The sequence below is a fragment of the Nansenia antarctica genome, assembly GCF_963989245.1.
Source record: "Nansenia antarctica genome assembly, chromosome: 8".
In the NCBI taxonomy this organism is placed as follows: Eukaryota; Metazoa; Chordata; class Actinopteri; order Argentiniformes; family Microstomatidae; genus Nansenia; species Nansenia antarctica.
This window is the reverse complement of record NC_137678.1, coordinates 59,970,233-59,987,111: the sequence shown is the minus strand read 5'-3', so window position 1 is coordinate 59,987,111 and position 16,879 is coordinate 59,970,233. Positions and strand designations below refer to the sequence as shown.

At 45.8% G+C, this 16,879-nt stretch overlaps 1 protein-coding gene across 1 annotated transcript; it reads left to right on the top strand.

Annotated features, from left to right (window-relative positions):
• Positions 1–1,551: 1,551 nt before the first annotated feature.
• Positions 1,552–16,861, top strand: LOC308164517 (polyamine-transporting ATPase 13A3-like; the record flags this gene model as incomplete). The annotated part of the gene is made up of 21 exons (XM_080538587.1): positions 1,552–1,602; positions 1,873–2,046; positions 2,318–2,485; positions 5,150–5,220; positions 5,410–5,493; positions 5,798–5,867; positions 6,000–6,134; positions 6,325–6,397; positions 6,835–6,966; positions 7,603–7,770; positions 8,109–8,266; positions 8,408–8,596; positions 8,748–8,809; positions 9,083–9,233; positions 9,645–9,770; positions 9,908–9,925; positions 10,183–10,336; positions 14,968–15,088; positions 15,643–15,767; positions 16,368–16,534; positions 16,853–16,861. The coding sequence occupies 21 exons, from the start codon at positions 1,552–1,554 to the stop codon at positions 16,859–16,861; spliced, it is 2,406 nt and encodes an 801-aa protein (XP_080394713.1).
• Between the last annotated feature and the right edge of the window lie 18 nt (positions 16,862–16,879).

Sequence of the window (16,879 nt, the reverse complement as noted above, 5' to 3'; positions counted from 1 at the left end):
CCACCTCCCCTGTCCCCACCACCCCCCCCCCCCCCCTCCCCGTTCGCTGACTCTGTGTTCCATGTTAATTGTTGTTTTTGTGTTTCCCATATCCCCTATATTGTCAGCGTCTTTGAGCCTCGGAAAAGCGCTATATAAATGTAATGAATTATTATTATTATTATAAAAAAAAAAAAAATCCTATCTGATTCGAAAATATGTTTGAACATACAGAAACCACGTGGAATAGGCTATTTTAAACCACATTTCAAACTTATTTGCCCTGAAGTGATTTTTCGTCACTCCCTATAGGACAGTTAGTCCTGACATCATCACTTTGTGACACAAACAACAAGCATGGAGGACAAGAGTTGGCTACAGTAGCCTGATGAAAGTTATGAATGAACATGACAACAGAACATAAAACATGGATAAAAAAACGAATTGAGTATTAGTTAGTATAGAATGTATTACTGCTAGAAACACATTTACAGCTTTGAAATTAAATACATGCGGAACTAATGGAGAATGATATTATTGATATAGACTATAGATTTAGTTAGCCTAGTTCTTGACAGAGTGCAAATGCTATACTAGTTGCCACATGTTTATAGACCAGACAGGGTTGAGAAATGTATGTGATACGACGGCCTTGTGCTCCAAAGGCGAACTGAACAAGTAAAAAGTGGGGGCAGCGGTAGCCTAGAGGTTAGAGAGGCAGGCTAGCAATTGCTAGCTGGTTCGATCCCAGCCTCAGGAGGGAGCTGCTGGTGACTGGAGGGTTGCTGGCATTATATCTAAGGCGCCTACCACTGCTGTTGCAAGGCACCTAACCCTAACCCTAACTCTAATCGCTACAGGGGCACTGACTATGGCTGACCCTGTGCCTAGAGCAAAAAAATACCACATTCCAACAATTGATTGACAAGTTGATTGCATGGCAAATAAAACACTATTTTATTATTATTATTATTATTATTATTATTATTATTTAAAACACAGCCCAACACAAATTAGCCCAATCAATCAGTCATGTTTTGTTTAGAGCAAACCCAAGTTTATCAAGGTAACAGCGGCAATAAAAAATTAACCTTGAATGTTCAGATACAAATGGGCAAGCTACAAACTCACAGCCTTCAGCAGCTTGGCCTTATACAGGGTCGTTACACTGTCCCATCCATTCAGGAGAGCGTGCCCTCACTATATCTTAAGTCCCTTATGTGGACATGCCTCTCCAATGGCACACATGGTGACCATCACCACTTCTAATACCAGTGTAGAGACCGGCAGGGTAGAGGATCTTGCCTTAAGCGTGGATCGAACTGCCCGTGCTAGCTACTGCCCATGCTCGCTACTGCCCCATGAGGGTTAAGAGAGTTCATTCACATGGAGGAGATGCTCACATGTGTTACACAGGGTTGTGACAGTATTGAAACCTAACTTTGACATAATTACACAAATAGTGATGGGACTAAATGATACCCAAGCACAGGATCATCAGGGATGGAGAAAGGTGCTGTTCTAACATGTGACCTCTTTGTTTCAGTCGGTCCTTTGAACACTTCTGACAGGATGGAGAAGAAAGAATCGAAGATGGTCAACCAGGGCCTGGAGGAAGAGATGGTGAACATACAGATCAAAGCACTGTTCTCCCCTCCAAATTGCACTATATATCCCTAACCATAACCAATCAAGAGCCCAGTGTGATAACTGCCATCGGGACAGTGTACATTGCGTCAAGACAGCATGACGTGGAGAATGTGTCTTGCAGTACGACCCCTTTGACCCTATCACTTCCACAATCCTTCAAAAGTGCCACCTTCCCTCTAGTGGGGGTTGTTCTCTGACCCAAATGTGTGCCCATATTCTGTATGTATATGCTCTGTGCTGTAGGAGGTGTGGGGGTATCAGCCCTGCCTGTGGAAGATGGTGCTGGTGGGCGTCGGGGCGGTGTGCAGCGGTGGTCTCCTGCTCCTGCTGCTATACTGGCTGCCAGAGTGGGGAGTGAGAGGGACCTGCACACGGACCTCCGTCAGAGAGGCCCAGACCCTGCTGCTTCGGTCCACGGTACACTCACTGGAGATCTCTCCCCTCTGACATCCTCCAACCGTTTTTTCTCTCCATTTAATGTGAAGCAAATGTATCATCTATGTAGAGCATGTCCATGTATGACATGCAAAATATTCATAAACACACAGTAATGTGGCCATTGTATCAAGACAGTATTATATTGACTGTAATGACCATCTACCGTATTGACAAGTTGGTGTGTACAATGCTATCATACTGTGTATTTACAATGTGTAAAAGTGACCTGACACAGCTCCATACTGTTCAGGATGAATTCAAGAGGTGGTTCCGGGCCAGGGTGCATGTGATGCTTGCCCCAGGGAAGAGGCCATTTGACAGTGTGGAATTCCAGACTACATTCCATACTGGGGATGGAGCACACATCTTTAACCAAGAGGAACAGAAAGGAAAATATATCCATCTCGAACCCATACAGGTAGTTCCCTTTGATTACTTACCTACTACGACTGTATACATCAGATGCTGTTTCCTGATAGTCTGAAATGGCTCACCTTATTCCCTTTCCCTCATAACCACTGTTAAGAGAAAGCACTGGGTTGGTTTCCACCATATTGTCCAGTAGTTATTTAGGTTAGAACAGTGGCCCTGAGAGGGAGGAGAGATTTGGGAAGGAAGCTATCTACTATTGAGACACAATCAGCAATTGTGAATGAATGAATGAATGAATGAAAGGTCTTTATTGTCATTGATATAGTACAGGTACCATACAACGAAATTTGGGAGGGGGGGCTCCCCTGGTGCTAGGAAAAAAACTAAAAACAAGAAGGGAAAAGAGCTGGTTTACATAAATAAAGGCTATGTACACTATCCACTATACTATACTATACAAATAAAACACTGTGCTGTACTCTATGCTATGCTATACCTATTCTAACATTTCCTATCTCTAAACCTTATGTACCCGAGGGTTGTCATATTGCACATAGTGTTATTGCACATTCATTTAAAGTGTCGCAGTTTGCAGGTTTGAAATGTTCACAGTTGTGTTTCAGTATTGCACTTGATTACAATCTAGTAGCTGCCATCAAATTGTCTAGATTGTCCAGGGCTTAGAACCTAGGTCTTTGCTGTGTTCAGGGCCTGAATGGCCCTGGGGTAGAAGCTGAGCTTCAGTCTATTGACACAGCGAGTATATGATGATGGCTGCAGATAATGTCTATTTCATTAATCCCTTAGCACATAAAGTGCATCCAGACTTTTAGAGCAGGGGTCCCGTCCCCAATTACTTTTTATAGCGGGCCACTCAACCTCCAGCCCCATCACACAACCAAACGTAAATTTGTTACCGAAGTTACGTAAATACCAGTAAACAAGAAATATGAGCAATGAGTTATGGGAATATTCAATTGATGTTTGCTCTTTAGTCCTCCAAGTTTGCACACTGTCATCCACTGGTACCAGTTGCCGCCAGTAGGGGGCGGTAGACTGCGTGTTCTCCCTCCAGACGCGCATATTGCCTCATCTCATCTATTTTTCCCTCTGGCTGTTATCTGGGCGTTGTGTAGTCATGGAAGGCCGCAGGTTAGCCGCTAATGCTAGCTTTGGTTGGCTGCTCTTCAGTGATTTCTGTAGCCTGTGGAATCTTTTCGGGGGATGATTCATCTGTCCAGTGAATTTTCCAGAACCAGGAACTCTAGTGGGACTTGTGCTCACAGCCCAGCACTGTGCAGCTCAATTGGTATTTGCCAGAGAACACCAGAATTGGCAGGTTGGCCATTGGCACCCCGTTCTCTTCTCAGATTAAAGCAGGTTCACCCTGAGCACATGTGACAGATGGAAAAGAGTCTGGAGACGCCGTGGCGAACGTTATGCTGCCTGCAACATCATCTGTCATGACCGGTTTGGCGGTGGGTCAGTGATGGTCTGGGGAGGCATATCCTTGGAGGCTCGCACAAACCTCCACATGCTAGCCAATGGTACCCTGTCTTTGCAGGACAATGCCCGGCTTCATATGGCCAGAGTATGTAGACAGTTCCTGGATGACGAAGGCATTGATGCCATTGACTGGCCCTCACTTTCCCCCGACCTGAATCCAATTGAGCACCTCTGGGATGTTATGTATCGTGCAGCCGCCACCGCCAAGTAGCTCACTGATGCCCTGGTCCAGGTCTGGGACGAGACAGACTGTCCAGGAGCTCACTGATGCCCTGGTCCAGGTCTGGGTGGAGACAGACTGTCCAGGAGCTCACTGATGCCCTGGTCCAGGTCTGGGAGGAGATCCCCCAGGACACCATCCGCCGTCTCATCAGGAGCATGGCCAGACGTTGTCGGGAGTGCATACAGGCACATGGGGGCCATACACTCTACTGAGCCACATTATGAGTTGTCGTGATGAAATTCACGCAAGTTGGATCAGCCTGTGATCACAATTTTTTACTTTGATTTTCTGTGTGATTTTGAATCCAGCTCTCAATGGGTTAATGATTTTGGTTTCCATTGACCGTTCTTAGGTGATTTTGTTCTCGACGAATTACACGATCAATAAAGATATTCAAATTTTGTTCATTGAGATCCGCAATGTGTGATTTAAGTGTTCCCTTAATTTCTTTGAGCAGTGTATTTTCGGTGTCAACTATACATTTCTTTGTAGCAATGAACTTACTGTTTTGTTTTATCTGTCTCGCTTTTCGATTCACTGCAACTGACATATTAATGCTAATGTTCTGTGGCGTGCCAAGGAAGGGGGCTGGACTATAGGGGAAATGCTGGGTGGAATTAACAGAGAACAATTCTTCTTTGATTGATTGCTGAAATTATTAATTATCTTTGAAATAGTGTCGTTGTCGTCATCCCTCCAAAAAAGAAATACCAAACGGAAGAAGACAACTTTTTAAAAATTATAATTTCCCTATGAAATTATTCTTTTTTCCTTCTGGCATTTATCCCAAAATTCTTGTGGGCCTTAAATCAACCCGTCACAGGCCAGAAGTGGCCCACAGACCGCCTATTGGGGACCCCGGTTTTAGAGTATAGAGCCAAAAGAAGAAAACATGTTCACTGTCACATTACTTACGCAGGGCACTGTATATCGATGCATTGCTATCCCCTGAGCTCAAATCTTCCCCTCTCTCTTTCTTAGATACACTACTTCACCCACCACAGCACAAAATACTATTGGAATGATCTGCTACAGGATTTTGAAGTGTTTAAGTAAGAGTACCACTGCAAACCTAAAGTGCTGATTTAATGTTCTAATTTAACAATTTTGGGAGACTTTAGTAGCCACATGAATACCAGAATTCCATAGAGGTTATTCATCTGTCCAATAGAAGAGAGAGAGTTTCGGTGTGTCTGTGTGTATTACAATGGAGAAGATGACTGTGTGTGCTGCTCTTCTAGAGGTTTGGAAGATATCAGCTTGAGCTGTTCCAGCATCCAGTCTGACCACAGTACAGGTCTCAGCAAACTGCTCCAGGACTACAGGTACTACTCTACCATACAGATACCATTCAGATACCATATAATACAGATACCGTACAGACACCATACAGACACCACACAGACACCATACAGACACCATACAGATACCACACAGATACCATATAATACAGATACCATACAGACACCATACAGATACCACACCCAAGCTCAGAATCTGTCACTTCAGGTACACAATTTGTTTCTAACATTTGCCTTAACTGGTCATTCAAAACAGTACATACAGTAGTTGGCATTGAACATGTTTAGAAGCAAAGAAATGCTAATTACCTCACAATGCTTCAAATAGGAGATTGTTCTTTGAGGTGAATGAAATCGCTGTGAGGGTTCCTTCTGTGTTCAGACTACTCATAAAAGAGGTAGGCTATTGTGTATACTACTTCTCAAGATGTCTAAAACATACTGTTAATTGTCCATTTACTTCAATGTTAGAAATTGTATAGACAGCCATATAATACTGCTTGATAATCAGTCACTGTCATTCTCCTCAGGTCCTAAATCCCTTCAACATCTTCCAGCTCTTCAGTGTCATCCTCTGGAGCACTGATCAATATTACTACTATGTAGCTGCCATCGTCTTCATGTCTATCATATCAATAGCTACTTCGCTGTACACAGTCAAAAAGGTGGGTGCAGAGCATTTCCACCCTGAATAAGTAAAACCAGTCATGCTTGTCTTTAGGTACCTAATGTCAGATCCCTACATTTCAGATCACTTACTTTCATAAACCATGAATTGATTACCTGTGTTTGTCTGCTAGAGATGTTGTATGATTTTGTGTATCATGATTGGAAATACTCTCTTTTTTATCTCAGCAATATGTTATGCTCCATGACATGGTGGCGGCCCACAGTATTGTACGTGTTTCAGTGTGTAGAGGAAATAAAGGTATGTCATTATATCATAAGGGAGCGGCGCAGACATGATAATGTTAGAGCACTATGTGTGCTCGCATGGTAATGAATACGTTTGCATTCAATTGGTTACATTATCCTTTTTCTGTTGTTATGTTTGCCTTCTGAAGTACTATGCAAGTACAATGTAGTTTATCTGTACTAATATCATCTCTCATTCTTATGTTAGTAGTGCCTCTTTATTTCTTAGTGTAGACTGTTTATTTCTATTTATTTTGGAAATGGCTGTCTTTAGATTTAGCCATTGGCACCCCGTTTTGCTTTTCTTATGGGCTAAAGTTTGATTTTCCATGATCCAAAACCTTGGAGTCTTGGTGTTGTGTTGAACATAGGAAAAAAAGGAATACTGGATCAACATGTACTGGAAATAATATATATGAGTATTTTTTTCCCTTCCTTGGTTGAATCCAGAGGTTGAGGAGGCCATGTCCACAGATCTGGTCCCTGGTGATGTCGTAATCATCCCAGCCAATGGGATGATCATGCCCTGTGATGCAGCGCTGGTCCACGGAACATGCATCGTCAATGAGAGCATGCTGACAGGTGATACAAACGTTCTTTTTTCTCTATATGCTAAGAACGCCTTGAACAGACAGACTGCTGGATGCAGTTGAGGACCAGTGGACCTCCATTGTTTTCAATGGGATATGATGTACATGATTACAACACAGCAGCTGCGTTGCATGCCGCACTCACACTCCGGTGGAAGTTGGTTTAGAAGTGACTTTGTGATATTGTACGCTAACTGCCAACACCACAACAACACTGGTTAGACTCCCAACAATGTTGGATTTTATTCAAATCCTGTTTTGGACTTTTAGATGCAGCCAGTCAATTGTTGAATGATAGAAGTGCAAACCACCTTAAATCAAGCTCTCACTCACCATGCTATGCTATGTAGGGGGAAAACTAATGTACTAAAAATGCAGCATTTCTGCCAGATAGCAAACATGTTGTCTCGGTCTGTACAAAACATAACCAATTTGCAGGCACAGGTATGTTGACACAGTCGAAACATCTTAGGGTAATCTCTATTATTTTCCTGATTTTTAGCAATTAAATAATATTCATCACTTTGGCATTCATATTATAATAACATTCTAATCTAGATATTGTGCTGTAACAAACGTTGTGTGCCTCATGATGTGAATAAGTGTCCCACGGATCCTCCATCCTCAGGAGAGAGTGTCCCTGTCACGAAGACCAGCCTGCCTAGCTCTGGAGAGGAGGGGGCCACAACCTACTGCGTGGAGGAACACAAGAGACACACACTATTTTGTGGTACCCACGTCATCCAGACTCGCTTCTACACAAGGGAACTTGCCAAGGCTGTGGTGGTTAGGACTGGTAAGACTGTTGTGTTCTTTTACATTTTTCACTCTGTACAGTGTGTGTCCATCTGGACACTAGGGGGCAGCGGAGATTAACATTCAGGCACACAGGTGCTTATTATTTCAATAGGACATTTCTATTTAAGTTGTATTGTGTGTTTTGTTATTCCTGTGCGGTAGCTTGAGTCTCGCCAGTGGTACGTTCTCTCATGGTCCACTAGGACGTGTTGTGATATATATACCTCTCTAATGGTTCATGTGGGAGGAGGCCTCTAACTGCATATCATCACAAAAGGAACCACAATTTTCAAGTGCTATTCAAGCTCTTATCTTCCCATATGTGTTGTCCCTCAGGCTTCTCTACAGAGAAGGGCCAGCTAGTGCGCTCCATCCTCTACCCAAAGCCCACTGACTTCAAGCTGTACAGAGATGCTTACCTCTTCCTGCTGTGCCTGGTGGCTGTGGCAGGGATCGGCTTCATCTATACTGTAGTCTTCAGTATCATAAACCAGGTACACCGTTCTGTGCTTGTCTGTACATCCATTTAAAGGGTTGATTGCATTTGTGTAGTGCCTTTTCATTGGGTGCTTAGTCATGCAGCTTGCCTTTAAACTCTTGGGTTTGTTGAGCACTTTTCTTCGGTTCATTCTCAGGTTCCAGCGAAAACCATCATCATTGAGTCTCTGGACATCATCACCATCATGGTGCCCCCGGCTCTACCTGCAGCCATGACAGCGGGCATCGTCTATGCCCAGCGCAGGCTGAAACGGATGGGCATCTTCTGCATCAGCCCCCAGAGGATCAACGTGTGTGGGCAGCTCAACCTAGTCTGTTTTGATAAGGTGACTCCCATAGTGCCCCCCGGTGCCCAAAGCACATCAGAAAACATTATGCCAAGTGTCAGGCTGTTTCAATTGCTAGGACATACTGGGTTCCATCGTATCATTTGTAATTGAGGAGTAGTCTAGTTACTGGTGTCGCTTTCCTACATAGACTGGTACTCTCACTGAAGATGGCTTGGATCTTTGGGGTATCCAGAGAGTTGAAAATGGCAGGTGAGAAGGACATGCAGTGTCCATGTTTTTGCATTTGTAAATGTTTGTCTGCAAGGGGAGTTTTTTTCTGGGCATGGGAGACTACAGCAAAAAGCAAACCATAATTTGGGTTTATTTACTTTAGCGGAGCCTACACTAGCATTAGCATCACTGGGTTAAAAAGGGAAAAATGACTCAAGTGTGATTCTGTATTCTTGTGATTTTTTAATTTAGGTGACCTATCCTTAAGTCACACTCAGTATCACTCAACCTTTCTTTTCCCCCTTCCTTCAGTTTCTTCCCTTCAGAGAATGACCCTGAGAAAGAGAGCCTGGTCAAGTCTAGGTTTGTAGCTTGCATGGCAACTTGCCACGAACTGACTAAGATTGAGGGAGAACTTTCCGGAGACCCACTGGACCTCAAGATGTTCAATGCTACCGGCTGGGTTAGTCTGTCTCAATGCCATTTCTGTTCTTTTATGGATCTTATACTTATACTATAGTCACATGCCTATAAACCTTAATACAAGAATGACATCCAACATCCAAACTTTCACACTACCAAGTATGAACTGTATTGGCCATGCATACTAAGGTAAAGTGCTAGTGTGGGTATTGACACATAAATGTCATTCCCCTCCATTTGTCTGTATACCATACATTTTTTGTGCACAGGAACGCTACGTTGTTGTTGCTTTGTGACAGCACCAAGCCAGCACCTAGTTGCCTAAAACATAAGCAGACAGGTACCCAGGCTAACTCCATCAGGTCAAAAAGGGGCGGTTGGTTCTCGATGGAGAGTTGAGACCTGACATGTTATTGACATGTTACTCAACACCAATAATTGTGATGTATAGATCCTGGAGGAGCCCACAGAGCAGGAAACAGCTCTCCACAATCCCATAATGCCCACTGTTGTGCGGCCACCCAAGCAAATTCTCCCTGAGATCCACCAGAGTGTCAATCACCTAGCCCAGAACATGGTATACTATGGACATACTCTTATACCTCTTAAACCTCCAAATATATGTGTGCCTAACTCATTACATAGTCTGAACTGAGTATACAATATTCATATACCGAGGAGGTTTTTAATGCAAACCTTCTATTTCCTTTCCAGGAGCTATTTGAGTTGTCGGTAAGTAGTCTGGGGCTTTTTCCTCCTGTATCTTTTTTAGATGTATAGAGACAGAAGGAGAGTCAGCCTTTTACACATGTTTCCTTATGGTTATAATTCATCTTGAAGACAACATGCCTGGTTAGAACCTGGTTAGATTTGTGATTACCTCAAGAAATGAAGGAAGAATGCATTTGAAGGAATTGAGACTTGGACTGACAGATGGACCTGTTGGTTGACATAGTGGTTCCCATCTTGTCTTCCTGTCTTTCCTCCAGCAGTCCTATGAGATTGGGATAGTTCGACAGTTCCCGTTCTCCTCGGTGCTCCAGAGGATGAGTGTGGTGGTCAGGAGGCTCGGGGAGAAACACATGGACTCCTACCTCAAGGGGGCGCCAGAGGTTGTGTCCAGCCTCTGCAGAGAGGAGACAGGTCAGCCATCTACTAAACCCCTGAATAGAGGTTGAAACGGGCCTAAAATTTCAAGCCCAGTCTGTGGATGGGACACCCTAGCCCAACAGAGGAGAAAACTGCTCACTAGGAAGAGTGGAGAGAGAGAGACTGCTTGAATACTCACCTTAGTTACTTACTATCAAGAACTGTATTTACTGCACCTGACGTTTTCTGGAAATATCGAAGGTTTTTCCATTGATGCCAATAGTTCTCTATATAAAAAAAGGCTTCACACTTTCAATTGATCTTATACTCTTTGCAGGTGCTGGCATGCCAGAGAGCATGACAGGGGAGAGGCAGATTAGGGAATTGGAAATGTTTATACAATTTTAACGCTACCTGGAAACACAATTTACTAGGACTGATAGAAATAGCGAGAGAATGTAAAAAGGTGCTCAAATACCAAACTAAATGATACTCATTATTTCTGGCAACAAGGGAAAGACCTTGCGACAGCATGGAAAGACAGCTGACAGGAGGGAATAGACCCCAACGGGGCCGCCATGGGCTAGCTACCCGTGGCGGCGGGATCCAGCACGAACAGTGTATGGGTCCCACCCAAACTTGGCTACGAAAAATTCTAAGAAGAAAATACCCCCTGAGCCTGCGAGAGCGGGGGCGGAAGATGGCTCATCGGCAGACAACCCGGTAACGAACACAGGAACGGAACAGACTACGAGATTGATGATCAGCATACCTGAGGCTCCGACAGCTACAGCAGGACACACGCTCCAGAACTGCGTATGTGGTTGGACAAAGGTTACTTCCACCCATGGCCTGAAGATACACCAGGGCAAGAAAGGGTGCCTAAAGAAGGGTCAACAGGGAAGTCGCATCGACAGCTACTTTTTGAGAAGCAGGCCGAGTCAGTCGACTGAAGTTCAGCAGCAGGACACACACCACAGTCTGCAGGACATCAACACCCCTGTCCCAGAGGAGGAAGAACAAGGCACAGGAGAGCAACCTGAATCCAACACATCACGACCACCAGCAGAGAAGAAGATCCAGGGGCGAAGGCCATTAGTCAAGTGGCCAAAGTCCTGCAACAAGACGCTGTGGAAGGAGGTCAACACTGATCTCTGCAACATCCTAGAAGGGATCAGAGGCACCACCATGAAGAAGTTGGAGAGAATGGGCAACCTCATCTATGCCTATGGAGTGGAACAGTTCGGAGTGGTCGAAGGCAAACGATCTACTCAGTCAATTCCCACCAAGTCCAGAAGGCAGACAGAAATAGACCGACTAGTCAAGGAGAGGAGGCAGCTGAAGAAGCAATGGAGGAAGGCCACAGAGGAGGAGAAGGAGGGAATAAACCTGCTGCAGGAAGAGATTAAGAGCAGGCTTGCAACACTGAGGAGAGCTGAAAACCTCCTGAAGAGGCGCAGAAGGAAGGAGCAAACAAGATCACGCTTCTACAAAGATCCTTTCAAATTTGTGAAGACTCTCTTCACAAAGGAGAAGAGCGGAAGTCTCTCTGTGGCAAAGGCCCACCTGGAAGAACATCTGAAAAAGGGCTGCACAGATGACCGACACCAGGAAGAGGTCACGCTCCCACCTGACATGCCACCAGTCAATCCACCAGAGCACGAACTAGATATCAGTCCACCCAGGTGGAGTGAAGTAGACAACACTGTGCGTAGAGCAAGGGCCGCGTCAGCTCCAGGTCCCAACGGAGTTCCATACAGGCTCTACAAAAACGCACCAGATGTCCTGAGATTCCTCTGGAAGCTGATGAAAGTTGTGTGGCAAAAGAAGGCGATACCAACGTCCTGGCGGAGAGCCGGAGGGATCCTTATCCCCAAGGAAAAGGACTCAACAGAAATCGGACAGTTCCGGCAGATCAGCCTTCTAAATGTCGAGGGAAAAATCTTCTTCAGCGTGGTCGCTCATAGACTGGCAGGATACCTGCAAAGAAACAACCTGATTGACACGTCAATCCAGAAAGCAGGCATCTCAGGCTTCTCAGGGTGTGTCGAACATGCTAGTGTCATCTGGCATCAGATCCAGGTCGCCAAGAAGGAGGGAACGGACCTCCACGTGGTGTTCCTGGATCTCGCGAATGCCTTTGGCTCAGTCCCTCACAACCTCCTGTGGACAGCCTTCGACTACTTCAGGATCCCACCAGCTCTCACAACCCTTGTCAAGGCCTACTTCCAGGACGTCCAGCTCTGCGTGACCACAGCAGAGTACACCACAGCATGGCAACATCTGGAAGTGGGAATCATGGCCGGCTGCACCATCTCCCCGCTGGCCTTCACCATGGCCATGGAGGTCATTATTCGGGCCTCTCGATGGGTGGTTGGCGGACAGCGAATAAGACCTGGGCTGAGGCTGCCGCCGATCAGAGCCTACATGGATGACCTCACAACACTCACCACGACCAAGGCTTGCACAGTACGGCTACTAAGAAAGCTCCAGGAAAACATTGAGTTGGCTCGCATGAAGATCAAGCCGAGCAAGTCCAGAAGCATCTCCATTGTCAAGGGGAAGTTGTCAGACCACCGCTTCCACATTGGCAAAGAACCCATTCCAACGGTCTCCGAGAAGCCTGTGAAGAGCCTAGGTCGTTGGTATGATGCCTCCCTCAAAGATAAAGAGCAAGTAGAGCAGCTCAGGAAGGAGGTAGCCAGCGGCCTGGAGAACATTGACAGAACCCTGCTTCCTGGCAAGCTGAAGCTCTGGTGCATGCAGTATGGACTACTTCCACGTCTCCTGTGGCCACTAACCCTCTATGAAGTTCCTCTCTCAAAGGTGGAAAAGCTGGAGAGACTGGTCAACTCATATGCAAGGAAGTGGCTTGGCCTTCCCAGGTGCCTCAGCAGCATTGGGCTCTACGGCAAAGGGATGTTACACCTGCCCATTTCCAGTCTGACAGAGGAGTACAAGTGTGCCAAAGTCAGACTGGAGATGATGCTTCTGGATTCGAATGATCCATTTGTAGCCCAAGCTGCCCCCATCCTGGCCACTGGGAGGAAGTGGACCCCATTGGCTGCAACTGAGCAGGCAAAGGCAGCACTCAGACACAGGGACATTGTGGGCCGAGTGCAGGAGGGGAGGAGTGGTCTTGGCCTCGGGATTAGTACACCGGCCTGGAGCAAGGCCAATCCATCTCAGAGACGCAAGCTGGTGGTCCAGGAGGTACGTCGGGAAGAGGAAGCAGGAAGGCGCGCACAAGCTGTGGCGCAGTCAAAGCAAGGGCAGTGGATGGCATGGGAAGGAGTGGAAAAGAGGAAGATCTCCTGGAAAGATCTGTGGGAGATGGAGGCATTCAGAGCGAGCTTCACCATCAGGGCTGCCTACGATGTCCTGCCTTCTCCTGCAAACCTAAGCCAGTGGTATGGCGAAGACCCCACGTGCCCTCTATGTCAAAGTCCAGCAACACTGAAGCACATCTTAGTGGGATGCAAGACCAGCCTCACCCAAGGCCGTTACACCTGGCGGCACGACCAGGTGCTAAGGTGTCTTGCAGCAGTGCTGGAAAGTCAACGGACAAGTGTGAACGCCCTTCCTCCCCCATCATCCCGGTGGCAGCCAGCACCATTTGTTCGGGAGGGCGAGGGTCAAGCCAGCCTCACCACCATAAGACCAGACACTGGGCAGCTGGGCAGAGCACGGGACTGGAAGCTGCTGGCAGACTTGGACAAGAAACTCTGCTTCCCAGCTGAGATCGCAGCCACCAACCTGCGACCAGACCTTGTGCTGTGGTCAGCCTCGCTCAAGCTCGTTTACATCATCGAGCTCACTGTGCCCTGGGAGGGTGCAGTGGAGGAGGCCTACGAGCGGAAGAGGCTGAGGTACACTGAACTCGCAGCAGATGCCCAACAACAAGGCTGGACAGCGAAGGTACGCCCAGTGGAAGTAGGCTGCAGAGGGTTCGTAGCCACCTCAACATCCAGGCTACTCAGGGAGATGGGAGTGCGAGGGAAGACCCACCGGCAGGCAATCAAGGACCTCTCCAGGGCTGCTGAAAAGGGGAGCCAGTGGCTGTGGATGAAGAGAAAGGACTCGACCCGGGCGTTCAAATGAGCTGATCGCATCTAGGGAGTGAACCTGGGACGCTGGGATTCACTGCTGAACCCTCTGGAGGTGTCGTGGGCTTATCAGCGAAACATTCATGAAGGAGGGCGCCCACTTGACAACCCAAAGGATGCCATCGCTCATTTGAACACCACAGAGTCTCATCGGTGCCTTTAGTATGTATGTATCGAGGGATATCAACATCTAGTCCTACATAACAGATCTGCAGGCAATGTATTACAGTGCCCTGTGTAAACAATGGGACAGTAAAGCATTTTATTTTTCATTAAAAAAACAACAACCTAATTTTAATATTTGTTCTATTTATTATGAAGTTAAAGTAGAGACTCAACTTTTATTTTAGGGTATTTGTGTACGATTATTAATTATAATTATACTATATGTAACTATATTATAACATGTCTGGATATAAGATTGGGCAGGTGTAAGGAATATAGTTGTATTGCATTGCATTATGCAGACTGATGGAATTTTTTGTCATGTTTTTGCTTAAACCTATTCCATCCTCTCAGATCTACCCAAGTGCCCTTACAGTGTTGATTTATTCTGCTCCATCTCTCTCTCCCCTGTAGTACCAGAGAGTTTCCCAGAGACACTGGAGGCGTACACCAGGCAAGGGTTCAGAGTGATCGCCCTGACACATCGCCAGCTAGAGGCCAAGCTCTCCTGGTACAAAGTTCAGAACCTCAACAGGTACAGTACATATATATAAATATATAATCATATATACTATTTAGCTGACACTTTTATCCAAAGCGACTTACATTGCAGTAAGTGCATACATGTGTCAGTATATTATGGTCCCAGCGGGAATCAAACCCACATCCTAAGCGTTGTTAGCGCCATGCTCTACCAACTTAGGGATAAACTCACTGGCTGCGTCAACCTCGCCTTACCTCAGCAGCACGTGTGAGTTTCATTTAGGCGCCCATGTTAACGGTATAGAGCCGCCACATAGCCCGAGTGAGAGGCGCTCTCACGCCCGCCTGATGCTGGCTCCTGCGACTCGCTCGCTACTGAGTCAATAAGGGAACAGGTGTCCAAGAGGAATCTTATCCTTTCGAGGCATTCTTGATTTTGCAATTATAATATTTATTATAATATAATATTATACACTCAAATTAAAACAGTATTTAGAATATCTATGAGCCAGGAGAGACTGAAATCCATGGCTCAGATTTGTCTTGTGAGAATATGCATGTTTTTTGGTCCTGACATAAATCAATTCTCTTTCTTATGCCCTCCAGGGCTGTAATTGAGACCAATATGGAGTTCCTAGGACTCATAATCATGCAAAACAAGCTCAAAGAAGAGACTGCTGGGGTTTTAGCAGACTTACGACGTGCTAACATTTGCACTGTGATGGTTACAGGTAAGGCAACCTCATTCATAACAATACAAATGTTATCAGATAACAGGTTACAGATAACGTGCAGCTGTTGTTAATCTTGGAGATTTGTAAATGATCTAGCTACTTACGGCTAACTCACCCCTACTACATCTATACTGATATCAATGTAAGTGTAGCATCTTGTTTCCTCCATCTCTCTCTCTCTCTCTCCCTCTGTGTCTCTCCTCTCTGTCTCTCTCTCTGTCTCTCTCTCGCTCTTTCTCTGTCTCTCTCTCTCTCTCCCTGTCTGTGTGTGGTATCTCTCTCTCTCTCTCTCTCCCTGTCTGTGTGTGTGTCTCTCTCTCTCCCTCCCTCTCCCTCCCTCTCTCTCTCTCCCTCTCTCTCTCTCTCTCTCCCTGTCTGTGTGTGTCTCTCTCTCTCTCTCTCTCTCTCTCTCTCTCTCTCTCTCTCTCTCTCTCTCTCTCTCTCTCTCTCTCTCTCTCTCTCTCTCTCTCTCTCTCTCTCTCTCTCTCTCTCTCTCTCTCTCTCTCTCTCTCTCTCTCTCTCTCTCTCTCTCTCTCTCTCTCTCTCTCTCTCTCTCTCTCTCTCTCTCTCTCTCTCTCTCTCTCTCTCTCTCTGTAGGTGATAATATGCTGACAGCCATATCAGTAGCCAGAAACTGTGGGATGATAACCCCTCATGAGAGGGTCATCATTGCAGATGCCTTGCCTCCTAAAGAAACCCAGCCTGCCCAGATCAACTGGCATTACACAGAGAATGCCACTCAGCTGAACAAGGACAACCACACGGTGTGGGGAGAAGAGCAGTCTAGGACATCTGGATCATATTTGAGTTGTGCTTGATTTAGCTTGGAGTTTCATTTTTGGAACTTTTCTATTGGTTGCATTGTACTAATCAAAACTAAATCAAAGGTTGCTCAAGTATTTGAAAGTATCTACAGTAACATACGATTTGTATGTATTTGAATTGACCCAGGTCTGGAGGATATGGACTAGATTTACTAGACACAGAGTATAAACACACATTTCTTGTTAAGCAGGTCTCCCTCGCAAAGGGATTTAAACATATTGCATGTGCCATAAAGTTGCATGGAGTATGTGTTTTAGGAGCAGTAGCCCATTCAGAAACAGGCA